The 27,870-nt window shown below is 38.3% G+C and overlaps 1 protein-coding gene across 3 annotated transcripts in view; it reads right to left on the bottom strand.

Moving 5' to 3' along the window:
* Nucleotides 1-306: 306 nt before the first annotated feature.
* Nucleotides 307-27,870, bottom strand: part of ddhd2 (DDHD domain containing 2) — a 60,176-nt gene continuing 32,612 nt past the window's right edge. For all 3 annotated transcript variants that reach the window (XM_028803412.2, XM_051922058.1, XM_051922053.1), the window contains exons 11-18: nucleotides 25,945-26,067; nucleotides 23,868-23,963; nucleotides 18,036-18,212; nucleotides 16,269-16,424; nucleotides 11,830-11,932; nucleotides 10,057-10,218; nucleotides 3,195-3,357; nucleotides 307-1,156 (exon numbers count right to left, since the gene is read on the bottom strand). In XM_028803412.2, coding sequence (XP_028659245.2) covers nucleotides 1,075-1,156; nucleotides 3,195-3,357; nucleotides 10,057-10,218; nucleotides 11,830-11,932; nucleotides 16,269-16,424; nucleotides 18,036-18,212; nucleotides 23,868-23,963; nucleotides 25,945-26,067 — 1,062 coding nt within the window. In that variant the 3' untranslated portion in view covers nucleotides 307-1,074. The remainder of the gene's footprint in view (nucleotides 1,157-3,194; nucleotides 3,358-10,056; nucleotides 10,219-11,829; nucleotides 11,933-16,268; nucleotides 16,425-18,035; nucleotides 18,213-23,867; nucleotides 23,964-25,944; nucleotides 26,068-27,870) is intronic.

Here is a 27,870-nt window from a genome sequence, read left to right on the forward strand (position 1 = left end):
GTCACTCAAAGTTGGTGTGGTACAACAGTTTCAGATTTCAGGTGTTAAACCCTTCAGTGAGTCCAAATGTCACTTCTCTCATGTATTTATATGCGGGAAAAAAAGGCTTTTGATAATAGGTGGACATTACAGCCTGGGAGGGGTCCTGCAGTGATGTTTAACTTTAAACTGTCCCTTTGAAAACACGTGTATGTGAATTAAGCAGTGCCATGAACTGACAGGGTTCAGGGAGTGTGGATATGAAAACATGAATCTCAGACATTTAAGAACTTTTGTTTGTACAACAAAATACTTAGGACAATAATGGTCGGTTAATAAAAAATGTAAATGCCTTTTTATTTATATACATATAAAGTGCAAACCTTTCACAGTATCCTTGCCACATCTAAAAATCTTTGATAACACTTTAAGGTGCAGATTGTTAGCAAGCCCAAAGCAGAGAGGAGTGAGCTGCATTTCATAATGAAAGATCATGAAAAACTCAAAGACAAAGCTTTTATCATTCCGAGGTCTGACCTTGGTATACTGAGCCAGTATCTGTGTCTGCATCGACTGTATAATTAGGGAGACCATTTGGAGCTGAACAATGTTTCTTCAGAAAGCAGTTTAGTACAATGAATCCATGTATACATTGTCCTCCATCGACTAGACTTGCTCTCAAAACTAGCAGCACGAAAAGAATTTACATCCATTCTCCTTTGGTATTTCTTTCATTACTAAGCTTGGCAAATAGAATCTGCCCGATCGACTCTTTCCTGCCAGTTTAACTTATTTTTTCATGGACTGAAATAACATTACAGAAAACATTTTGGTTATTTCTTTCCGTTCTCTTTGCCTGATGCTTATCTGGTATGTTGTAGTACGCTGTGTAGCTGCCTTTTCCAGATCACCTGTATGAGGCCTTCAGCATTTCCACTGAAGTGGGCTGTAAATCCTTGGTGCCCAGACTGCAGTATAAAATGCTGATGATGGGTTTTAGGGCGGTAAAAGTGGGGCACAGGCAAGATGAAAGAATTTAGCAGATCTGCTTTCTCATTGGCCCTCAAAGGCAGCAGAGCATGACCTCTAAAGCTGCTATTGCTGCACATTCTCCAAAAAGATTCCCAGTCTCTGATAAATCTCCTTCAGAATTAGCAAGGCTGTATCCTCGGACTCCCTATGACAAAAACAGAACAAAGAAAAAAAATCAGACAAAGATGATTAGGTCATTGACTTACAGGTGCTGGTCATAAAATTAGAATATCATGACAAAGTTGATTTATTTCAGTAATTCCATTCAAAAAGTGAAACTTGTATATTAGATTCATTCATTACACACAGACTGATGTGTTTCAAATGTTTATTTCTTTTAATGTTGATGATTATAACTGACAACTAATGAAAGTCCCAAATTCAGTATCTCGGAACATTAGAATATCAATATAATACCAATGCAAAAAAAGGATTTTTAGAAATGTTGGCCAACTGAAAGGTATGAACATGAAAAGTATGAGCATGTACAGCACTCAATATTTAGTTGGGGCTCCTTTGGCCTGGATTACTGCAGCAATGCGGCGTGGCATGGAGTCAATCAGTCTGTGGCACTGCTCAGGTGCTATGAGAGCCCATGTTGCTCTGATAGTGGCCTTCAGCTCTTCTGAATTGTTGGGTCTGGCATATTGCATCTTCCTCTTCACAATATTAAGGTCAGGCGAGTTTGCTGGCCAATCAAGAACAGGGATACCATGGTCCTTAAACCAGGTACTGGTAGCTTTGGCACTGTGTGCAGGTGCCAGGTCCTGTTGGAAAATGAAATCTGCATCTCCATAAAGTTCGTCAGCAGCAGGAAGCATGAAGTGCTCTAGAACTTCCTGGTAGACGGCTGCGTTGACCTTGGACCTCAGAAAACACAATGGACCAACACCAGCAGATGACATGGCACCCCAAACCATCACTGACTGTGGAAACTTTACACTGGATCTCACGCAATGTGGATTCTGTGCCTCTCCTCTCTTCCTCCAGACTCTGGGACCTTGATTTCCAAAGGAAATGCAAAATTTACTTTCATCAGAGAACATAACTTTGGACCACTCAGCAGCAGTCCAGTCCTTTTTGTCTTTAGCCCAGGCGAGACGCTTCTGACGCTGTGTCTTGTTCAAGAGTGGCTTGACACAAGGAATGTGACAGCTGAAACCCATGTCTTGCATACGTCTGTGCGTGGTGGTTCTTGAAGTACTGACTCCAGCTGCAGTCCACTCATTGTGAATCTCCCCCACATTTTTGAATGGATTTTGTTTCACAATCCTCTCCAGGGTGTGGTTATCCCTATTGCTTGTACACTTTTTTCTACCACATCTTGTCCTTCCCTTCGCCTCTCTATTAATGTGCTTGGACACAGAGCTCTGTGAACAGCCAGCCTCTTTAGCAATGACCTTTTGTGTCTTGCCCTCCTTGTGCAAGGTGTCAATGGTCGTCTTTTGGACAACTGTCAAGTCAGCAGTCTTCCCCATGATTGTGTAGCCTACAGAACTAGACTGAGAGACCATTTAAAGGCTTTTGCAGGTGTTTTGAGTTAATTAGCTGATTAGTGTGTGGCACCAGGTGTCTTCAATATTGAACCTTTTCACAATATTCTAATTTTCCAAGATACTGAATTTGGGACTTTCATTAGTTGTCAGTTATAATCATCAACATTAAAAGAAATAAACATTTGAAATACATCAGTCTGTGTGTAATGAATGAATCTAATATACAAGTTTCACTTTTTGAATGGAATTACTGAAATAAATCAACTTTGTCATGATATTCTAATTTTATGACCAGCACCTGTATGTATGTGTGTAAGCTTTACAATCACAATTAAGTGTGAAAGCACTGCAACTCATAAAAAATAATGTATGCGAAGTGCCTTCGATATTCAGCTGTTGTGTATCTGTATCACAGCTCAGTGGAAAGTAATGCAAAGTAGAACATTTCCCAGCACTGGACTAGCAGCTTGTCCAGGGTTGGCAATTGATACTTCTGGGAAATGAGCAGATTCCTGTTACTGGGTACTGGAGTGCAATGGTTCCAAAATGGATTTATGGATAAATAAGCTTACATAAAATTGAAGCAGGGGGTATGAAGACAGTGGAGTACATGAGCCTGTTGATGTCAGCAAGATCGTGTGCACATACAATTCATCGGTGGCAGCGCTGAAGTACATGCATAGTTACCAGTAGCACAGGTGGCTCTGCAGAGCAAACAGGTACTCATTAAAGCTCTCAATCGGCTTCTCCTGCAGGACATAGTCAATCCGGCGGCCTCCATTCAGCAAGCCAGTCTTGATGTTAATTTCTTCTGTCTCCTTTAATGGCTGACATGGCTCTTCTTTCACCACTGCATTAATTATAGAAAATACAAACACGGTGGTAGATTAATAACACTTGTGATAGATGGAGTGCTTAAACATGTGAAGGATGATAAAAATTCAATATTTAATGTACCCTGTTACACTGCTTTGTTTCTCATTTGTCACTACTTATCAATATATGACCAGTATATATTTTTTAAACATTTCACAATTCTCATGGAGAAGGGGTCTAACTGCACCCTTTCAGCCCTGCAAAAAAGACTTGGAACATTTTGTCTCATCTTTCATCAGTGTAGGCCAGTTTGGTCATTGTCTAGTTTTATTAGTCTTTCAGTGGCACACAATGCTTTCTCTGTGAAAAAGAACAGAGATGCAGAAACACAGATGTCCTCCTCCACCACAAGCATTCCTGAAAGACTCCTTTTGAGTTGCTGAACTACCAACATCAGTTCAGCTGGACTTCTCCGATTCATCCTGTAACAAGCGGTGTTAATCAAAAATAAGATGACATGGCTGCAAAGATGCCTTAATTAGACAAGTGATAGTTATAATTCATCTTTGCAAATGCTGAGACATTGTACACTTCAGAAACCAATGGCAAACTGTCCACTCCATCTTTTATAACCCAGTGTCAGCAGTTACTCCGGACTCATTCCCCTGCATCAACCAAGCCAACAAGCTACTGGCCATTCTCTTTGCAGCAGGATACACCTCAGGGATTCACTAGTTTTGAGATACGCTCTGCCATGCTTGACCTTTGTGCCAATGATGGAGTCTGGCAAGACAGAGAGGTAGCATTACTTTATGAAGCGAACGTCAGTGCGCAAACCCTTGGATCACAAAGAGCGACTGGTTTTTCCAATGAAGCTTCAGAAAGCATAGCAGAGTCAAACAGCAAGATGTGGAGGTCAGCACTGCACCACGATGCCAAAACAATGAGTGCAATCCGCTGCAAGCAAAATGTCTTCACCAACCTGGAGCAACAGCACACAGCTCCACACACCACTGGACTAGCTTAAATTAGCCAAAAAATTCATCCATCCATCCATTAGCCAACCCGCTATATCCTAAGTACAGGGTCACGGGGGTCTGCCGGAGCCAATCCCAGGGGCACAGGGTGCAAGCCAGGAAACAAACCCCGGGCACGGCGCCAGCCCACCGCAGGCCAAAAAATTCAATTTGAATATTCATAAGTATATATTCCAGTGAAGGTTAAACATTTCAGGTGCAAAGTGCACATTTGTATGTTCAGTTTGTTTTTTGTTTTTTTTATAATTTATATTTTTACTTTTTTGCTTACACTGCATATATGTGTAATGTATGATGTGCTTATGACTCATGCAGTTTCCTTAAATATGAATATGAAAACTGCAGCTTTTAAATGAATGCAACACTTTAAAACAAAGAGCAGGGTTCACCGCCACTACAAAGTGATGTAATCAAAGAGAAAGCAGAGCTGCGCACACTGATGACTTCTACAAGTGAGGCGCATACAAAACATGAGAACATCCCTCAGTTTGAACACGGTTAATCAGATATTCTTTTTGTGCCAAGAGGCCAGAAGATATACCGTTTCCTATCCATTTCTTTTTGATAGTAATTAAGTTGCTGTAAGTCTTTACGTGCTTTTCAAACAAAGCAACAGAAGGTGAGAATTAATACGAGGAAAAAAACAAACATTCATTTACATTCAAATATCAGTTTTTGCCACTTAGATTTCTTTTAAGCAAACATTAGAAATTAAATTCGAATAGTGGGGTTTAGTCTAACAGACCTACATTTGAGATCAAGCTTGCTATTATAAAGCGACATATCTGCTCCAAGATAAATTAGAACTCCAAGGAAAAGGCCTGCAGTCTCACATTTATGTGGTACTGGGTGACAAGCTCGTGATTAACTGATTTAACGGAGATTTAAGATTTTTTAAATGCTAGAAGATAGAAGTCTTTAAAGATCTGGGGGTAAACAGCTTTGAGTTGCAACACAATATGTTAGGTCCATCTCACCCGTGTCTCTGCATTCAAGTATGTGTGAGCTGATTGTGACATCACAGGAAAACTCAAAAAGACAAACGCTAAACCAAAAATCTTGTAAAATCAACACAACTGGCAAATGAACAAAGAATGTCCAACATCTTCTGTGTTACACGCTCGTCTGTTTCCTCCATCTTGTTTTCCTTTATTTCTATATACCGTATAAGCTGTTGTCCTATTTCTATGTTTGTGGGTATCAAAATATTGTATTAACTTCATTTCGTAACATGAGTTTGCTTCAGTCATCCTGATGCAAGTCAAGACCCCATTTACAAAGAAAGGTAAGGAAACTAAAGTGGGAGTCTTATACAACTTTCTAATTAAATATTGGCATTGCAAACCTGATAACTGATTGATTCACATCAATTGATCCCATCTTCATCTCTCCCACACATTCACCTTCCTCACAGCAGTAGCACCTAAATAAGCAGACCCACTGGAAGAAATACTCTCAGATCTGTAAGATGTGTGCCAAGACTCACAAGTATGTTTACATCAGGCTGCAATTGCTGCCAACCACAAACAAAGTGTGTGTTGTGGATTTGTCCTCTTAGGCTCTTTGATTTTCATTTCAGCACCTCCAAATCTGAGCTCATGATCCTCTCCCTGAAAAGAGAAGCATGCTATTGGAGGTAAGGAGTGAGCGCCCCCCCCAAGTGGTTCAGTTCAAGGGCTTGGGGTCTTGTTCACAAATGAGAATAGAGGGAATGGGGAGATTAACCAGTGAATCCATCCAACTTCAGCAATGTTAAGGACAGTGCAGTGGATGTGGTTGCGAAGAAGGAACTACCGTGTCAGTGGCATTGGGATATTTCAGTTTTTTTATTTTTAATAAATTTGCAAAATATTTTTAAATTTATGTTTTCACTTTGTCATTCTGGGGCACTGAGTGTTGCTTGATGTGAGGGAAAATTAATTTAAATGATTTTAGTATAAGGCTGCAACATAGGAAAAAGTGAAGTGGTCTGACTACTTCTTGAATCCACGACATGTCTGCAGTAGATGCTGTCATTTACTGGTCTCAATCTAGATCTCCACCCCTCCCTATGGTCATGAACTCTGAAATAATGAGACTGAGACTACAAGTGGACCAAATGTGCTTTCTGAACAGGGCTGCTGGGCTCACTCACCATGACCATGGAGTCTGGTGATAGGGGAGGACCTCAGAGAAAAACTGCTGCCTCTCCAGATTAAGAAGACCCAGTTAAGAGAATTGGGGTCTGTAGTCAGGGTGGCCCATGGGAGACTCCCGGGGTATGTGTATAATAAACAGTCAACAGGGAGAGTACAGAGGGCAGAGCCAATATGCGTTGGACAGGTTTTTTGTTTCTTGGCTCTCACAAATTACTGGGGAACCTGCTAGGGACAAGGAGGTTTGGTCAGCCCAGGTCAGCATGTTGCTATTACAAACCTAACCAGGAAAAGTGGAAGGAAAATTCTGATTTTGTGGATCAGAAATTGAAAAAAATGTTTACTTTTCAGTGAGAAAAAATTAATTAGGTTTTAAAGCAAGGAGCTTTTGTTCATTTGTTTACCTCATTCAGAACTGAGAGTTAATACTTAGTAGGTAAAATTTGAATTATGGGAAGACACAGAATCACTTTTAAATTTTGATTTGACAGGCCATTTAACCAGGCAATGCTAATACAGGAAATGTAAAACAGGATTGCAATGTGACAAAAGAGCAGCAGCTTGCCCCTGTCCACTATGAGATTGGATCTACAGGATATTACTACAACTAGTTAGAAGTCTACATCCTCTTGCAGAAACATGTCAGGTAAAGAAACAAATTTCTCTCTCTGAAAGTCAAAAAGCACTTTTTTGTTTGACATTTAGACACACAGCAATTTTACGCATGTCACTAAATTGTTCTCTTTATTTATGCAATGGCTTTCACAGCCCCACCATATATACGCATCCTATTATCACACTGCCTTCTGAAACAAAATGGCTGCTGTTTATCAAGCTCAAGAATAGTAACAAGCATCAGAAGAAGGGCAGATCTGCAGCGGCACAATCACCGAGCACTGGCACCACCAAGCAGGGACACACTGTCTAGGATCAGTTAAATGCAGCAATCAATAAGTGGCCATTTAAAGTGAGAAAAAACTGAAACTACACTCAAAAGGAAAGCACATATTTTTATCAACAATGAACAGACAAAAAAAGACGCAATTGCGAAAATTAGTCCAAAACTGGCACTGGCAAAATTAACACAATAAACATCTCAAAACCTCGATACTTAGCCATAGCATGACCCCAAACTTGTTTGCTGGAGAAATGAATTCTGTAAGGAAGCGAACAGAAGACAACATAAATTACAAAGGAAAATGACCACCAAAGAAACACAACAAACCATTTAGTTAGCATGTGCCGCTGTGCATTAGCCAGAATTTAACAAGCAACTTGGCAGTGCAGTACTGCAGTTTTTTTTTTTCAACCCTGGTATATTCAAGAACTATGATTTGTTTACCTCATTCATATAACTTACATGTTGTAAACATTTTGCTTAACTGAGCTGTTAAGCTGTGAGTAGTTCATGACTGTCACTAAGCAGTTTATATCAACTGGAAGTGCTTAATAAAGTAAGTTTATGCTGCAAGATTTATTTGCCATGTTTTCTGGACTTACACTTTGCTACTTCGCCTGGGATCGGATTTAAGCATCTGTACGTGAATACCTACCTTAACAGCACACATCCAGCAGGTGTGTTGGAAATGGGAGTCTCAGCTGGCAATGTGACAGGATGGAAGATGAAACTTAAACCAAATACCCAGCATGTGTGTACCATACCATACCATACCATTTTTATTTGTTAAGCGCTTAAAAACACAGCATTACAACTGACCGAAGCGCTGTACAGTTAAAACAAGCAAGACTAAAAGCAAAATATTAAAAACAAACATTAAGAGAGAATTAAAACAGAGACACTAAAAACAGGTCAGGGACCCAATAAAACAGAGAAATAGCAAAAAGCAAGTGGAAATAAGACAGGTTAAGAATTAAAAGCCAATGTGAAGAAGTGCGTTTTTAGGTGTGATTTGAATGTGGCGACTGAAGCGGCTTGCCTAACCACTTAAGGTAAGGAGTTCCAGAGCCTGGGTGCACAGACAGAAAAAGCCCTTTCACCACGAACTTTAAAATGTGCCTTGGGAACGGTTAGGAGCAGCTGATCTGCGGATCTAAGAACACGAGGGGGATTGTGACGATGGAGCAAGACACTCAAGTAGGCAGGGGTTAGACCATTTAGTGCCTTATAGGTTAAGAGGAGTATCTTAAAATGTACGCAAGTACAGGAGTCGATGCAGAATTTAGTTGTGCTGTACAATCACTTCCACATACTGTGCATGAACCACTGACTCACTTTATAAAGGTGGTCTCTTCCGTTTGCTTGTATACTTACTGACATATCCCACTGTTATAACCTGCTGCTCTGTCCCAGCAGCCATGGTTTACTTCTACTGCACAATTTACCACAAAGTTCACTGAAGGCCGCACTATAACTAGTGGAGATGGAGGAGATTCCACCCACGTGCTCACCAGAGGTTAGGAACATGCACTGATACAGCGCATTGCTGCACCCACAACATGACGAACCAACTCAGGATCCCAGATTGGGACCCCAGTGTAGCCATGCAATGGGTGACACCTCAGCACCACACTAGTCCAGATGGAGTTGAACAGTGTGACGTTTTTTATGGTGGCTGGAGTGGCAATTCTGCAACCAACTCCCAGGTTTTTCCCTGCAGGTCAGAGGGCCTACATGCAGGGCTGGATGCAGATTAACGTCATACCCAGGACGGAGCAATTGCAGGTTAAGTGCCTTGCTCAAGGGCCCACGAAGTAGAGGGGGAAGGAAAATATTTACATTTAAAAGAAAAAAAAGCTCAATTTTAAAGGTAACTGTTAATTTAGCAGTGTACTTTTACTTTAACAGCCTATTTAATTTTACATGGTGTATCACAGGTAATTGCCGTGTTCATCCTGTATATTGTAAAGGGCGACGATAGGAGGCTGACATCAGGAAGAAAGCCTAAATTGCAAAACCTTCTTTCCAATACCTCCAAAATTTGAGAGTTGACTTCTGAAGCCAGAAAAAGGTGTTTAAACCATCAGAAAGAGCATTAAATAACTTAACCTCGCAAGACGCCACATGTACATTTAAACAGAAGCTAGTAATGCAGACCATAGGACCCCACTCAGAGAAATCTTTTTGCAATACAAATATTAAAAACAGAAAATGTGAATTGCTCAAGCAAAAAAGCAGCTGTAAAATGTAAAAGTTTAGGTCAAGTTTGACTGTAATGGGCATATCATGTACACTAATATAACTGATACTGGGTTAAAAAATATTTTTAAAATAACAATGTTACAAGGCTGTAAGCCAGTGTCTTCACTATGCAGTATATTACTGTCTCGGAGGGCAGCAGGTTATCACAATAACCACAACGTCTTGTCATGTGTGAGTGTACCCCCTCATATCCTGCACAGCATGCAGCTGAGTGTCTATATGCGTTAGAGCAAAAACAATTCTTTATATTTGTTCACAATCAAACTGGAGTCACGTCTGAATGTGTTTCTTGTCCCCCACACTTATTTAGTTCTTGTTCTATTCAGACATGGCACCATAAAAAAAAGGGTTCATTTCCAGTTTCAGGTCTGTTACTAGTCAAGTCCAAATGCGAGCCCTACCTTCACTCTCCTGGGTGGCAGCTTCAGGTAGAGTGTCGCCATTGGCCACCGCGGGCAGTGCTGGCACAGGGATGCGAGTGAATGACTGCCAGGCAGTACGCAGCGAGCCGAGTACGTTATTCTTGAGATCTGTGCTCATACGGGTCAGGCTCTCCTTCAGCTCTGTGTAGGAAAACAAAACACAGTTCATTCCTTCAAAATCCTTTGGAGACCTCATCAGATTGAAAAACACTACTTTAGAGTTTTAAAAGTTGTTGGTTTACCTCCAACAAAGCATTCTTTACATTACAGGTCAACATGACAGTTCATAACTAATACTGACAAAGCAATTCGTTTACCACCTTTTCATAGTTCATTATCACAAGGCACTTTAGAGCACAATAAATACAATTCAAAAATGGGAAGTACTGAAAGTTTATGTAACAACGCTAAAGCAGCTATGCTATTTGGAATAGTTTGGCCATGGTCTCCACCATTATATATTGTTACAGAATGATTACAATCAAGTGCCTTAAATTTGTAAACGATATACAATTATTTTCGATATTTTTGATAAATCTCACATCATTATGTGAATCTGAAAAAAGGAGACCACACAGAAACAGTAGCACTACTTTGACGCTGGGTCCTGGCAGTTTGCAAAACCAAGCAGAAACTTGCATACACAAGGGGGAAGGCTGCCGTGAGAATGTGCACATCTCGAAGTGTGTGTGGAAATGGATGTACGCAACATTTTTGTGCACATGCACTGTTTATACAGGAGGCCCCAGATGATCAGTAATTTCAATGGCTGTTCTTTTAAAAAGCAATTGTAGTTCATACAAATGACTATAAGGTTCTGTTTCACTCTGACAGCACTTTCCAAATATCTGCCTGCTGTCAGCAGTCCTCAAATACACACACACACTGGCCCTGGTTTGCTTTTGGCTGGATGGTGGGTATCTGTCAACAGTAGTGCAGAATGTCCTAAATACAAAGAAAGCCAGACTTCCAGTGTATTACCCATACATACTGTACTGCACTGACAGTCTCATTATGTTATACAGGAGTACTGTACATCGCTACACCTGATATTTTGATTCAGACTTCAGTATGTGCAAGAGTGATATAAATCATAGTCATACTGTCTTATGAGACTCCGTAGGCTGTGTTTCAGACCTGACATATAGCACATCTGGAGTACAGATGCAGATTACTTTGTGCTTATTCTCCAGAGAAAGTTATGAGGTTTAGAAAAAAAAATCTTTCTGAAAGCAAATTTTGAAAACGACACATTTATGACTGAACTGTGTGAAAAGAAGTCACTGCTCAGTTTCAGGAGATGCAGTATTTCCAGTCTATATAACGGAGTATGGCTGTTAACTAATCTCTAAAATGATAAGTGAATAACGCCGTATGTACTGCTCAGGTTTAGGGACATCTATAACAAGGCAGGCTTTACAGGGACAGTACATGTTATACAAAACTACTTCTCAATTCAAGTTGTTCAAATTGTTAATTAGTGCACATGCTGCCTTAGTAAAGTCAGGTCCTTTTTTAACCATTTTAGGAGTTCACAACTGGTCTTTCTTTGTAATTAACAAGTAGTGCACTAAATTAAATGCTGATTGCATTCACATCACACTTTCAAGCAGAATCAATCTGACTGGCACCTCTGCACACAAAAACACAAACTCAATCTTATTTAAAGTAGGGAGCACAAAATAAGAATTTACTACAGAAGTGGAAGTAAGGACACAGTGACATTACAGTGAAACATGCATTTCACCTTACCAAGATGCATTCTCTTTCTGCCCTTGTGGTGTGGAATCAGCATTGGTTCAAACTCTGTGTCTGGTACAATCATGGGTTCAATTCTGTAAGCTACAGGATCAAACTTGAGAGAGAGAAAAGAAAAACATCTGTGGAGATTAAAAAGAAGCTTGCCTTAAAGACTAATGACTTTATGAATTACAACCAAATTTACTGAAAAGACGCTCAAAGGACATTTGAATCTTTTGTCACTATCATTTCTTCAGTAATTTTATTACTGTGCTTAAAAACAAGGAAGCTGAACTCAATATGCGTGCTGATGCTTTTAAACGCAGTGCTGAATGATCCAAATCCACTCTTAACTGAATCTGACCTGATGAATTTATTTCTCTTATTCTTCTCCACGTGAGGCATTCATTTTATTCTTAGCCTAACACCAACATATTAATGTATTGTATACCACATATGGTAAATTCTAAAACTACAGCACTTTGTGTTCTATAAATTTTATGCAAAGATTATAAAATAACTGCTGTCTTCACTGAGTCAGGGCAATTACGAGGCACAGAAAGCCTTACTCAACTGAAGTGACGGTTCATTTGGAGCCTGTGATTCTGACTGCCCACTGCTTGAACTGCACTGGGAGGAAATGACACTCACTGAGAAGCAAATGTTCACAATACATGTCACATTTGTTTCATAATTTACATGACTTTTGAAAGCAAACAACGACATGGACACAAAGTGTCTTAACATCCAGTGGCGGCTCTAGAGTTCGTGCTGCTCAGGGCGGGGCGGGGCTTCAATTTGCCACTCCCCAATATATCTGAATATGTTAACTTATTTAAATACAAAATTAAAATGACATATAGGGAAAAATTAAGAAAAATTTTGCATAGATTTATTCATATATAGAGAAACAGCAATAATCTTTCACATATAATTATTTATAAGCATCAAGTAGACAAGACTATAGTATAGCCGTGTTCTAATTATTATTTTAATATAATTACGCTGCAAAAACCAGAACTAGTGTAGTGTACAAGTGATAGGTGGGAATATTTTCTGCGCAAAGCAAGAATGCATTCAGATTGATAATGAAACAAAATTATAAATCGTAAATTAGTTGTTTATCTTCCTAGAAATTATTATCGGTGTAATGTTTATGCTTATTTTTGTTATTGCCTCCTGAATTTCAACTGCTGTGTCTGATGCTGTCACAGAAGGACAGTCTGAAAATTATTTTTGAAGCATTCGTGGATAGAAATCAGAGAATTTGACTTTTTTCATTCATGAATGATATTTTTCCATACCCTGCGGCTTACACACAAAAATTGTACTGAGCCTTTTGGCCAATAATGCCGGTCGGGGCGGACCGGCCCCTCCTAGCTACGCCACTGCTAACATCTAGCCTGGTAGGTTGAAACAGAGCACAAGGCAGTCATTTCAAGATTAGTTGAGTTGGCAAAAGAGAAACATACCCTGGTTTGTTCTGAAAAAAATAAAATAATTACTACAGATCTGCAGTGCTATGAACAGAACAAAATGGCAGAAAGTCTCTAAATCACTCAAGCCCATGCTGAGTTCGGAGGGCACTGTGGCTGCCAATTTTTGTTTATAATTAGTGAGTCTTTTTAACCTCTAATTGATCATTTTTCTTAACTAGCTGGTATTTTTTTCTATATTCAGAAAAGTACACTAGTGTATGAGATACATTCATATAAAATTTTAAAATGTTTGCACTTTTGCCATAGTTGTAAATGCTTAACCCTCTTTTGTGATTTTCTTATTAATGTGCCTTTTTCTATGGATTTTGCTCCCATAATTGTACTGAAATAATGGCAACTATCAATGGGAAGGGTAGAGACCAGTACAAATGAAACTGAATTCTTAAATGTAGAAACTATTTCAAAGTCAAAAGCAGCACAATCTTAAAAAGCAAAATTAAAAATAAAATATCTTTCAGTGTAGTAACAAACCTGAATGTTTGCTAATTTCCGGAAAAAAAAAAAAAAAAAGCTTAAAAAAAATAGCTTCAGATGCTTAATACTTGAAATGTGTTGTTGGGTACAAACAACCAGTAAATTAAAAAAAAAAAAAAAATCATGACGTCAACTGTAAACCGCTGAAAAATGTTTTATGCTATTTCACTCCAGTTAATAAAAAAATATTTTAGATCATTATTTGATTATCTTTGACATTTAAATTTTCAAATTGGTTACATTTAAAATTTTAAGATGTATTATTATTATAAAAACCTCAGCCTGTAAACCAATGATATAAAGAATCTGTCAAACAACAACTAGTCATAGAGAACAGGAAGAAGACCTTAGATAAAGCTGCTTCTCGTTGAATGAGGACATGTGCTAACATTATTACTTATTGAGGAACCAATCCGCTCCTAAATCAAGCCAATTTAGTACATTGAATGTGATCTTAGAACTAGAAACGGCTTTCCAAATTGAATTCTACCAGATATCTTTTTAAACTGAGTTTTGATTAGTTTGTTGAAAAACTCAATTGGGGTAGCACAGCCAAGAGCTGACATTACTAATGAATCATTATCAACTGAATATTCATTTCAAATGTCCCCAGTTCCTTCAGAGTAGCCATGATTAGGCCTCCATCTATTAACTAAAGGGTTAATAGATGGGGTTCAATTCGTCCATCCATTTTCCAACCCACTATATCCTAACTACAGGGTCACAGGGGTTGGCTGGAGCCAATCCCAGCCAACACAGGGCACAAGGCAGGAAAAAAACCCCGGGCAGGATGCCAGCCCACCGCTGGGCACACACAAACAGACACTAGGGACAATTTAGGATCGCCAATGCACCTAACTTGCATGTCTTTGGGACTGTGGGAGGAAACCCATGCAGACATGGGGAGAACATGCAAACTCCACGCAGGGAGGACCCGGGAAGCAAACCCAGGTCTCCTAACTGTGAGGCAGCAGCGCTACTCACTGTGCCACCGTGCCGCCCTCAGGGTTCAATGCTTGACCCAGTTCTCTTTTTCTTTATATATCTTACCATTAGATTATATGTTTGGGAAATCCAATCTTTATGTTTAGTTGCCTTTTTTCTTTTAAACCAAATAATACTTCTTCAATTACATTATTAAACAACGACTTTATTAATGTAAAACAGCGGCCAAATTATAGTTATTTGGGTTTAAATTTAGTGGGTAGTCTGACAAGTCCATTTGAAATTTAGGCGTTATATTTCACGTGGACACATTCGGTGTGGAAATTCAGTTCTGTAATTCCTAGAGTCTACTTTCTCTGGCTTTAAATATTATAAACTAAGGTGTCTGTTTAAACTGCAATATTTTAAAAAGCAAGGTTAATCATTTATCTCCAACAGAATTGACTATTGTAATGCTTTAAGGCCAGGCTATTTATATCATTCAGTTTCTGTTTTAGAGTTTCAAAATAATTCACTGGCTTCAAATAAACTTTAGAGTGGATTTTAAAATGCTCTTGTCACATATAAAGATGTAAATGGTTTACCTTACCTTACAGAACTTACTATTCTCTATACTCCAATGTGTACATTGCAATCTCAAGGTGAAGGCCTCCTTAAAATTCTGAACACAAGATGAACTTGTATTTGAAATGCAGCAAGTAGCTATAGGAAGTCTAGAACAATCTATGTACTAATATTAGAGGAGCTTCATTGGTCTTGGCATTGAAACGAGGGCTGCAGACTTCGTACTTTAGCACATCACACTCTTGTTGGAGTTGCTGCTGATGTAGTTTTACAATGTTCTCTTATATCGCTTTGTAATTAACATAGGGACTGAGTTTGTTTTGTCATTACTAAGTCCTTTTTAATTTCATTCCTCATGTCTCTGCCTGTGGTAGCATAAATTTAACCTTTCAGTGAATGTGTCATCACATATGATGGAATCATTTTCAGACTTTTTCCATCCAAATGAAACTGTGCTCATCTGCTTATGGAATGATCCTTTTCAAAATGTAACCGACCTAGGACAGCGGGAATTTGGACTTTATACCACCCACTGCATACATATTTCTATATATTGTATAATAATCCTCTAACTTATATTTCAACAGTGCAATTTGCACTTTTTTCCTTTTAATGCTGTATTTGCAATTACAGTGTAGTGTCTTGGGCTAATAAGTGGAAGTGTGCTTAACTGAGTTGAACCATCGGCCCCTAATCAGGTACGATACACATGCTGGTCAGTCACAGGGCTATTAAGATGCGTATCCCCTCCTAGAGAATGTGCATTTCAGGATTTGAGGCTTGTTGCTCAGCTTACCTCCTTCTGCATTTCATAATACTCCATGTTATAGGTTAGTCTGAATGACTAACATTATTTACTACTCATTTAAGGATTTTCACATCAATTAATTTGTTAATAGAGAAACGGTTTTGTTTATGTTGTTGATTCACTTCTTTTATTAAAATCTCTTTCATGCCCAAGATACTTACCGGGTGATAGATATTGAAAAAATTTTTGCATGTTGGGAAGCTGTAGTTCGGGTCTATTCTCTTGAGTCCCCGCACTGTAAGGAACATGCCGATTGGAGAGCCAAACGCAAAGAATGTTACGGGTTCAAAGGCTAACTGTGGGTAATTGATGGAAACCTAGAAGAAAAACACAAAGTAGGGCAAGTGAAAACATAAATTAAAATACGATAATCTCCAAGTTGACCCAAATTTCTATAAAGCCGAAATAACATACTGTGATAATCACTGAAGCAAAAAAAGAATTCATTTGGCTGAACTTATAGGCGAAAACATTGCACTTGACAGTTTGTGCAGGCAACATAATTTGCAACATGTATTAGTTTCTAATTACAACTATTTTTGTAAACAATTATACTTTATTGAACATTACCCTGGCACAAGAGGAGAGGTCATCCATGTATACAAATAACACAAACCCAATGACCAAGTGACTTTTCCAAATCAATTGCTTTTATACAAGTCAAATGTTTAGAACTTCCCCTGAAGTTTCTCCTTATCCTAGGAAGCAGCTGTGGTTAAAAGAGCTCTGTAAAGGAATGACAACACACACAAGTGACAAACAAAGGGAAGCTTCGGTTTATGTAAGAACATCTGCTGTTAGGGCTGGGCAGTATACTGATACCAACAAGAAGATGCTACCACCAAACCAATATTACTTATGTTTTGGTAAAAGCTCTCCTCCACTTTGTACTCTAATGACATGTCACCTCAACCCTCGTTCATGCAAAACAAAGGCAGCTTGCTGGGCATGAGAAAACAAGAGCAATTACGCTGAACCTTAGTCAGGCAGGAACGATTTATACACATATGAAGATGAAGCTGGTATATAATAAGACACCATTTCATGCAATACGTAGTCAAAAAATAAATGAGTTCTGAGATGCTCTCTTAAAAAAAAAGAGACGGAGGAAATGACAAGCATACTTGTGGCCAAAGTGATTTCCCAAAGCAGCAGTCTTTTAACAGAAGCATTCACTAATATCACTCCATATGTAAAAGATTAATAATAATAATTCATTACATTTATATAGCGCTTTTCTTAGTACTCAAAGATTCACGCTAATGAATGACCCTAACTGATACAATTACAGTACTTCATAGCAAAGGACACAATCATTTGAGCAACTTCAGCTAGCTTATTACTGTATAATCAATTAAAAAACATCATTGTTTTAAATCATAAAATGTATATTTTTTAGCATATTTTTTTCATTTATAAAACAGATATATAGATTTAGTTTGCATTTTATAAATATTTTAAGTCTTCAAAGTTTTAAAGGTGTATTGTGTCATATGTTATAATGTAAGCAATAACAAAAATCATAGATATACAGTATGTACTACTGCTAAACCTGAAAGTGTCAGATCAGCTATATATGTTAGAATGTTTCATAACTGTTGTATAAGCACCACTCATTCTTTAAATTTCTTTGAGCTAAAATGACCTGTAAGGCATTTAGATGGGGTGTGCCCAGGTTTAATAGTTTTGCATCTTTAAAACAATCTTTACACAGATTATATAATGCACATGTTTAAATATCCAGGAGCCAAGACAACTAAACACAGAAAAGTGGTTATTTTTGAACCAGGATTGTTTAAAAAAAAAATCATTAATTTAAATGGTAGATTATTGCAATTTGAGGTCATATCTCCCAACCCAGTCTGCTATGGTCTACTGTGCCCTTAACTCATTTCTGGTGAGATTTTCTCCATATGACTTTGATTTACCTGTCCAATGCCCACATCGAAGTACTCATAATCAACAGGACTGACACTGCTCATGGACAGGGTCCGAGTGACAGGCTGCACCCCAGTGTTGTTGATAGTTTGGGTCTCTGCTGTGTCCAGAACAGTTCTGAGGTGCTGACCACCAGATGAAGGCTGCTGCTCTGCAGAAAAGCACTCCTATTTAGAAACAACAAAAATAACCATTTTAACTTTCAATTCTTTTATACAGAGTTTTAAGTCTGATGGTCTATAAAGAGTAAGCTTTACTCCTCTGATACACTGGAAATGGTGTCAACAGGAGGAACCTGAAGTCACCCATCTGTTTTTGAAACCTCCTTTTTCATTTCATTCCCCAGTTAACGTAACATTCATGCCTTTGTTTGTGAGGAGAGAACAAACTTTGCATCGATACAGATAAGTAATCACCCAGATGAACTCATATTTTATAAAACAATACACTGTAATTGAAACATTCTTTAGAAAGGAGTTGCCTGTTAAATATAATAAGCAAATTGCATTACGAAAGAGATTTCTCAATGAGCTAAAAATAACATCCTGGCCTACTGATGTAAAGTGTAGAAGCCTTCATTTCTAGCTCTGAAAGTATTAACTGCACTCTTATACAAAGCTAGAACATGGGTCTTGTCACTACAAAAATCCTTGGAATAAACCAGAACAAGGAAAAAGCCATATACATTTTCACAGTAATCTGGAATTTTCTCAGTCTATACAGAGAGGGAGCTCATGGGAACCTAGGAATTAAGTCAGCCAAGAACAACATAAGAATGGTGGCACTAGAGCAAACAAAATGGAGAGTTACCAACATAATATAATGCAAAGATCAGATGTTTTTAATAGTAAATAACTAATACCAGTAGGCCAAAAAGATAGCAGGGGAAGCTGGGGCGTAGCAAGGTGTAGGTGTAGTTTGATGGAACAATGGCCAATGACTTTCAAATGACTTCAGAGAAGTGCTGGCAAACCATTTAAAGACACAGGGCATGGAAAAAGATGACCTCAACTGGGGATCTTTAAGAGGTGGAAGGAGCACTTTGATAAACTCCTAAACTCAGTGCATAGGCCATCAAAGCTTTGGTTGGGGTTCAGTTCTTCATTGTAGTCAGGTTAGAGGTCACTGTGAGACTGAGCAGTGAAACAATGTGGTAACTGCAGCTTTCCTAAGGTCATAAGCTTTGGGTACTGACTGAAAAAAAATCTGAAATCACAGGTACAGGAGGCCAATTAGCCCAGGAAACTCATTTTCCATGACAGGGTTTGAAGCTTGGCAATCCAGGAGAACCTCAGAGTACATCTGCTGCTACTCCACATCATGGAAATCCAGATAAAGTGGTTTAGGCATACAGTCTGGATATTCTATGGATGCATCCACTGGAAGGCATACGAGGAATTGCCCAATGGGGAATGTCCAAGGGACAAACCCAGAACATGCTGGGAGTGTCTGGGCATTCCCAATGAAGGGATGGAAAAATTTGATGGGGATGAGAAGGACTTATCTGCCCATCACAGCATGTTTTTACTATAATTGCCACCAACAGAAGTGAAATAAAAATAATGAAGATGATGATGGAATTATCTATCCACCTTAAGTATAATCAACATCAAATTACTACTCCAGCTTAAATGCAGTGATTTTTTTTCTAACAAATTACCAGGACCAGATAACATTTATTCTCAAGTGCTTACGGAGGTTAGTGTGTGCATACAGTATCTAAATCCTTGACACATATTTTTCAAAAGTCATTGCACACTTGGGTAATACTTAAGGACTAGAAAATAGCAAATATTACCCCATTTAAAAAAACTCTCTAATGTTGTACAGTTTTGATTTAATGGAGTATGTGACTAAAGAACTTGGGAAGCTACAAGTGCACATTAGGAATCAACATTGGATTGGATGCTTGTCCATCACTGTGCACATTCACACACACACCCACACATTTACCAGGCAACTCAACTGCAGAAGGAAACTAAAGTAATCACTGAAAAGCAAAATGAAAGTGCAAAAACCACAAAGGCAGCACTCCAGTTAAGAAACAAGTCAAAGGATAAGCAATGTCAGACAGCAATTCTTACCTTGCTGTCCTATTTTTTTTTATAAAATGAGGTAGTCATCTAAAATATTTCTCTCTATTATAATAAAAAAATCTTGGGAAGAGAGACGAGACGTGACTTTTTCAGGGAGATACTTTCACGTCCCAAGAGACGAGACATTGTACCAAGAGATTTAACCACACCCAGGGCCGGAAATAAAACACAAAGAGTAGATGACAAAGTAGAACATTGTAAAGAATTCAAAAATGTTGGCGCGGTACACATGCAGAGCAGGTTAGAGATAATGGAAGTACGAAAATTCGAAAATCACAAAAAATGATAGTAAACATTGCATTAGCGCAAACAAATGGAAATTATTACTCAGTGAAATAATGGAACAGCGAAAAGAGATCGAATATATTGTTCGGATTTAAAACTTTAAGTCAGAGACTTGTAGATCATTTAATTCATGTTGCCATCAGGGAAAGGTAGTGTTTCTTCCCAATGAAGAGGCCTATCCGCAAGAATTAAAAGATTTGTTGTTTGGTGAAAGTGAAATCCAGATATGTGAGCGGCAGAGACGTGAAGTTGCTGGCACGTAGCGCAGGCTGGGGGGGTTGGCGAGCGAAGCGAGCAGGGGGCAAAGCCCCCTAGTACTTACATTTAAATGTAAAATTTGATTTGTCAGCCATAATTTATATTATATTCTTCCAATGAAAAAGTCTATTAGATACCTCATTCTCAGCAATTAAAAATATTTCTGCCATATAGTTGATTTCAGCTTTGTACTGGGTTATCGTTTTTCGTTTTTATGGGGATGATACTCAGATACTATTTCAGTGTTAAAAGTGGAAGCTCCTTATAGTTTTCTCAGTTCAGAACTTGCCTCAGTGAAATAAAAACCTAGATGGAATATAGCTCTTTAAAACTAAACTGCAACAAATCCAAATTCCTTCTAACTGGCACTAAACTTCAGCGTAAAAAAATGAACTCCTTTTCAATCACTCCTGGCGATGATGTCATCAGACCTTCTTTTGCTAGGAATCTTGGTGTCACTTTTGATTTCACCTTTTCTTGTTCTACTCGCATAAATCACTTTAAAAACCCCTTACTTACACCCCTGTAACATATCCTGAATTTGCTCATTCCTTTCTTTTTCTGATACTAAGAAACTTGTCTGTGCTTTTATTACATCATGCATTGATTACTGTAATGCCCTACTGTCAGGTGCTCCTTCTAATCTTTTATGACAGTTCTGGGTGGTTCAAAACTCAGCTGCAAGAGCCCTTACAACAGCAAGTGTATAATACTCATTCTGCTTTGCCTTCACTGGTCCCCTGTGTCAATCAGGATTGAATATAAAATTCTACTAACAACTTAAAAGCTTTAAATGGCCTTGCACTGGACTATATCAGTAACCTCCCGCATCACTATGCTTCTGTCTGCCCACTGAGGTCCATTAATTCTGGTAATCTCATTGTTTCCCAAACTAACCTGTACTCTTCAGTATGTGTGATACTGCCTTCAGATTTATTGTACTAAAATTTTGGAAAGATCTTCCTAAATTAATGAGATCAGCTAACTTGGTTCATTCTGTCGAAAAAACAAATTAAAATTAATTTATTCAGGAAGGCATTTAACTTACCATGACATTCCGACCATTGTTGTAGTTTACTGTCTTTATCCAGATGTCCAGGATGATTTGTTTCTATATCACAAATTATGTTACTTAATAATAATAGTAGTAATTCTTTACATTTATATAGTGCTTTCCTCACTACTCAAAGCACACTCCAAGCAGTGAGAACCCAGGATGTGATCCCTTGTGTCATGGCTTTCCAGTAGTATTTGAATTTTTGCATTTTATTATGGTTTGTCTCTTATTCTATTTCAAAGCTTTGAATGTCCTGTATTTACCTCTATTTAGTGTTTTATGTGGATATAATCATTTGTATGCAGTGTTGCCATATGCCCTGTTGTTCATTCTGAATTTCTGTGAATCAATTTGAGGGAAATTTGAGCAATTGTTGGGAAAGGTGGTATATAAATAATATTTGTTATTATTATTATATAGATTTGGAGTATGATAGTTTGCACCTACACACTTAAGTGCAGTGGCTTTCAAGGGGAAGGTTGTTAAAGCAATTGACTTTGCTTAGAAATTGAATATTGGTGTTTGACATCAATGTAAAGTAATTGTGCAGCCAGCAGAAAATGTGCCTTCTTACCTAAGTATCAGATAATATTTGGAAAGCTGAACAAACTGAATGTTAGCATGAAAAGCTTTGAGGAGCACTTTGATTCACAAGTTCCTGAATTAGATAGGTTGAAGTTTTACTAAGTTAGAGATCCATTCCAATGTGGCATGGTCAGTGAAGAACTTACTTCTTAGAACTGTGAAGCAGCTATTTGAATAGTCATGTGACAGGATACTACTAAGACTTCCCCTAGGTGTCATTGAAGGAATTTTCACTTGGCATGATTGATGACTATGCAGAATTGTCATTATGCCCCTTAAAACTAGAATTTCTCTTTCCACGCACTTGTATATGTGAAGCAGTATTCACTGCCTTTGTGTGTATCAAGTCCAACAGTATAGGCTGGATGTAAAACCAGAGATGACATGTGCATTTTTAACTATATCACCAAATAATTATAAGCTGCAGCGCGATGTATAAGCGCAGCCTTCTTTAGACAAAGTGAGCGAAAATGAATAGGTGCATAAAGCAATCTAGTTTCTCTTATTGAATTATTCAGGTAGCGAAATGCTGACAACAGATGATTAACAGAAATTGAGCTAAATTACGTAAATGATGTATACCTGAAAAATGTTTTGTTATTATCTCTCTCTATTACCAATTATGGAAATAGTTTAAAAATAATATGTTTAGATGGTTTGGTAAATATAATGTAGATCATATTTTGTGTCTTTTTTGTGCAGTGTGGCTAATTGTAACTTAAAAGAAAGTGAAAACATACTTTAATGTATGTAGTAACAGGTTTTATTTGTAATACAGAACTGTAAGTTAAAATACATTATTGTTGACTAGGTATTCTGGCTCAGTTCATGAGTCCCACATGATTTTCCTCTCCACACTACATATACAGTATATATCAGTTTAACTGAAGAGCTCTGCACTACTTAATAGGGTTGTGAAATTTTGGGATGACTAGCCAAAAAAAAGTTGCTTAGAACAGGGATTCTCACTTATACTGGTACTGATATACCACAGGGCTCTACTCTCTGTGTTGAATGCTAATTATTGTTTTATTAGCAATAGGACTGCTTCTCTCTTTTAAAAAGGTTCATGTGAGAAATATGGATGAATAGAAAGAAAACTTTTAACTGATTATTATATAGCCATTGGTAATTTGTCTATGCATGTCTGTACAGTGATTGTGGCATTACATTTTCTTATTTGGCTCTTGGATTAAAAAGTTTAAAAATCTCTGTACTACTGTATAACGCCCTGAAAGGATCCCATCCAATTCTTGAGTGAAAAATCAGACAAACTCTACATTTGCATTTTATGGGTTCTGTTAATTTCAAAGGTTCACTTTAGTTTCTCTTTTTTAGAATTCTTACTAGGAAGTATTATAAAAAGAAAATGTCAGAACTGAAAATGTAATAAGGTATTATAAAACCAAATATAAACAAATTTTCCATTTTTCAAAAGATAAGAAACTATGACAAGTACATCAGGAATTTGTTTGTTTTCCCTGTAAGCAGCACATATTTATTTCCATCCTCTCAAGCATTTCGCCCTTCCCTCCAAGTACCTGCTGCATTGCTTGCTTCTTCACGAAGCTCATTATCTTCTTCCGAGGTCCCAGAGGAATGCCAATCTCTTTTAAGTCATTTTCTGTACACAGGGCCTGCAAGAGGAAGTAAGATTGTGGATTGAGATATCAAAAAGTTAACACAGCACATCACTGCCAAAGACATAAAATATTTTTAGAATATCATGGAAATTATTTCCAGGATGTCAGTAAATAGGTTTTCTTGTCGCTGCTGAAATCAAATTTCTTCACAAAGATTATGCTCACCTGTGAGAGTGGCAGCCTCCCTTTTTGGTCAATCTTTTCACTGCATGGACATTATGTGATTTAAATAAATCTGTTCTATCATCACACAAACTAACAAGGATAAACAGGCGGTGTAAGAACAAAAGCAGCAAAACTTTTTCTAACATACTGCTAAGTGTTTTTTTTCAGTGTGATATTGCAGTGTTAATCTTTCCCAACATAAAGACTATACAAAAGTACTGGGAAGAATAAAAATATATGCTGAGCATAAGGCACTCTGAGAATATAAATTAATCTATTTTTAAGAAATAACACTTTGTAAAATAATGAAGGTGGCCTTTTATCACAAATTCACATATCAATAATACGTTAATTTTTATGTGCTTATGCCTACTGCTACTTTGTGACTAATGACAAAAAAATTGTGCTTCTACAACAGAAATTATGCATAACTGCTGTAGCGTTCTCATCTTTGGTGTCTGAACCAGAAACTAAATAGCAACTAAACACGACTTCACAAAAGATTCATAGAGTCAGGAGATAGCACCTTGCTCCAATTTTATTTTGATTTTTATAAAGTTAGAGTGAAACTGAAAAGAAGCAAATTACAAACAATTATTGATGTCCAATAAACAATTTAACTTCACTATATATATTTATCTAGTTAACTTAAAATAACACTTGCAGGCTTTGTTTCAATAGGAGTAACAAAACAAACTATTTGTGAAGCATGCTGTCTAATCACTGACTTCCTTTATTTCTATTTCCTCTTCCTTACAACTATTTACATGAATATTCATAAGTCTGTGTTAATATTCCTCTGAATAACAAAGTGCTACTCTGCAAGGCAGAACAACTGCTCATTTGCTGTGCAAGTTACAAAGATAGCTGGTCTAGTGTGAAATTTGATCTGACAGTATTTCTTTTGGGATGCATATTAGAAAATAACTACATTAAGGCACTGGTAAACTGTTACTTTCCATAAGTGGGAATGCCTCTGGATTATGTGTTGCATAATTGCACACCACCAATACAAATTTATGGCCACTTTTACTCCTCTCCAATGAGCCCACATTATTGCGGCTACGTTGGTCATTGATCACAGGATGTGGGACTAATGGAGCTCAGCCACCTTTATTAACAATACCAGTTAACCGACATTCTGGGCATCTTTTGTAAAGGTCGGCAACATCCTTACCCAGGCCTAAAATATCTCTTGACACCAAAGTTCATAAAAAAAAATCTAATAATATTTAAATTTTCTCACTTCTCTTTTTAAAAAGGAATTAGATGCCTTCAGGCTTAATACAAGACATTCAAAGAGAAAAATCAATTAAATTGCATTTTGACAGCTATTTATAGACAGTTTTTGTTTTCCCTGAAATAAAAAAGCTAGGGATTGAAACTTAGATGCCATAGTCCATACAATCACAGAGAATATGCAGCTGAAGATAAACTGTATACACAGATCTGGCCTGACATTCTCATGTCACCCGATCAGAGGGAAAACTTACTTCTCAGGTGCCACGCTAGCTATTAGCTTTCATTTAAATTATATTTTTAATCTTTGGACAATTCATGAAAATGACCAAGCTCCTTTCATATTTTACTCTCTTATTTACTTATTGCTTATTTTGGAATTCACAATATTCATAACATTCATGTGCCATCCTAAAATGCTAATGTGCTGATCTTGCTTTACTGGAGGAGGAGTTTGCTTGTGGAGAAAATGTTATTTTTCCAAGGACGCTTATTATACAGTGCTTTTCTTTGCTGCAGGCATTTTAAAATTAAAAAAAAAATCACACAACTCATTTCATGTTCAGCTTACCAAAGATTCCATGTCAAGTTGTTCCTTCTGTATTACCGAAGTGTATTCAGACAAACCAATACTTTGAAGGGCCTCTTCAAGATTATGAACATTCTCCTTAATGGAAATGCCTGCCACATTTACCTACAACAACAAAATTTCAATACTTCATTAAGACTAAAGTGATTTTAATTCACTTTTGTATTAAATAATGCTTTGAAACCACATTTTCAAGATAAAGCAATACAAGTAATTCATTTATTTTACACAATAGCACATTTAGCAGACTTGACTCAGGTGCCGCCGAGAGTGGCAGCCTTTTCAGCAGCTCTGTGTACGACTTTATTTTTCTACTTTTATTTTTATCTTTTTTATTGATCACTCCTATCACTTTATTTTATGTGGATTCGTTCCCTGGACACACTTACTTTTACGTGGACATGGATTTTTACACGCCGAGACTCGTCTATTCAAGTACTCAACTTCGAACGCTCAGAACAAATGCCAGTGCCGGTGTGGTTCCCTATTTACCCGACGAGGTAAGAAGGCGGTATCGTGGCAGCAGAGCGGGGCACTAAGCTAAAAATGAAGCGGCTGCGAGAAAGTGGCATTTTAAGCCTTCGGTGCCTTCTGTGATCCTGGGAAATGTGAACTCACTATTAAATAAGATTGACGAAATGGCTGCGCTAGTGAAAAATGTCAGAACCTACAGAGAATGCAGTTTGTTGTGCTTTTGCGAAACGTGGCTAACTACCACCATCCCAGATGCTAACGTGGAGCTACCCGGGTTTAGCACAGTTAGAGCGGACAGAGATGCAAGTACATGCGGGAAGCACAAAGGAGGAGGACTAGCTCTCTATGTCAATACAAGATGGTGTAACTGTATGCAAACGTTAAAGATGCATACAGCTCCACCCCGCTGCCTGCGCTTGGGAAAGCAGATCATAACCTGGTTCTGCTTCAGCCTCACTACAAACCAAGAGTGAGGGTCCTACCTACAACCACACGCTCATTCAGGAAGTGGTCCCCTGAGGCAGAGAAGGCTCCGAGAGAATGCTTTGGAGCTACAGACTGGGATATCCTGCAGGGATCACATAGTGAGAACATTGAGGAAGTTGTTGACTGCACTACTGACTGCATCAACTTCTGTATGGACTATGTAGTTCCAGTAAGAACAGTACGCTGCTATGCTAACAACAAGCCATGGATTACAAGTGACTTCAAGGGCCTTTTGAACCAGAAGAAAAGGGCTTTTAAAGGCGGTGATCAGCATGAGCTCAAGCGCATGCAGAAGGAACTTAGAGTCCAGCTCAGGGCGGCGAAGGAACAGTACAGGAGAAAGCTGGAGCAGAAGTTGCAGAATAACAGCATGAAGGAAGTGTGGGATAGGATGAAGATCATCACTGGCTGCAGCTCGAAGCGGGGTGCCACCATCGAGAGAAACGTGAAGAGAGCAAACCAAATGAACAACTTCTTTAACAGGTTTGACCACCCTAACCCACTCTCACCTCGGAGTACTGCACCCTCCACACATCCTTCTGCTGATACCAGCATAAGAGAGACATCCCCACCCACAGTTTCAACAGCGCAGGTGAGCAGAGAGCTGAGGAGACTTCGTGCCACCAAAGCAGCGGGTCCAGATGGAGTATCGCCACGACTGCTGAAGGTCTGTGCATCGGAGCTGGGGGGTCCTCTACAGCGCATCTTCAACTTGAGCCTGGAACAGGGGAGAGTCCCAAGGCTTTGGAAAACATCTTGCATCACCCCAGTCCCAAAGGTATCACGTCCTAGTGAGCTGAATGACTTCCGGCCTGTTGCTCTGACATCACATGTGATGAAGACCATGGAGAGGCTGCTGCTTCACCACCTGAGGCCACAGGTTCAACACGCCCTCGACCCTCTGCAGTTTGCATATCAGGAGAAGGTGGAAGCGGAGGATGCCATCAT

This window comes from Erpetoichthys calabaricus, chromosome 1, assembly GCF_900747795.2.
Source record: "Erpetoichthys calabaricus chromosome 1, fErpCal1.3, whole genome shotgun sequence".
NCBI classification, from domain to species: domain Eukaryota; kingdom Metazoa; phylum Chordata; class Cladistia; order Polypteriformes; family Polypteridae; genus Erpetoichthys; species Erpetoichthys calabaricus.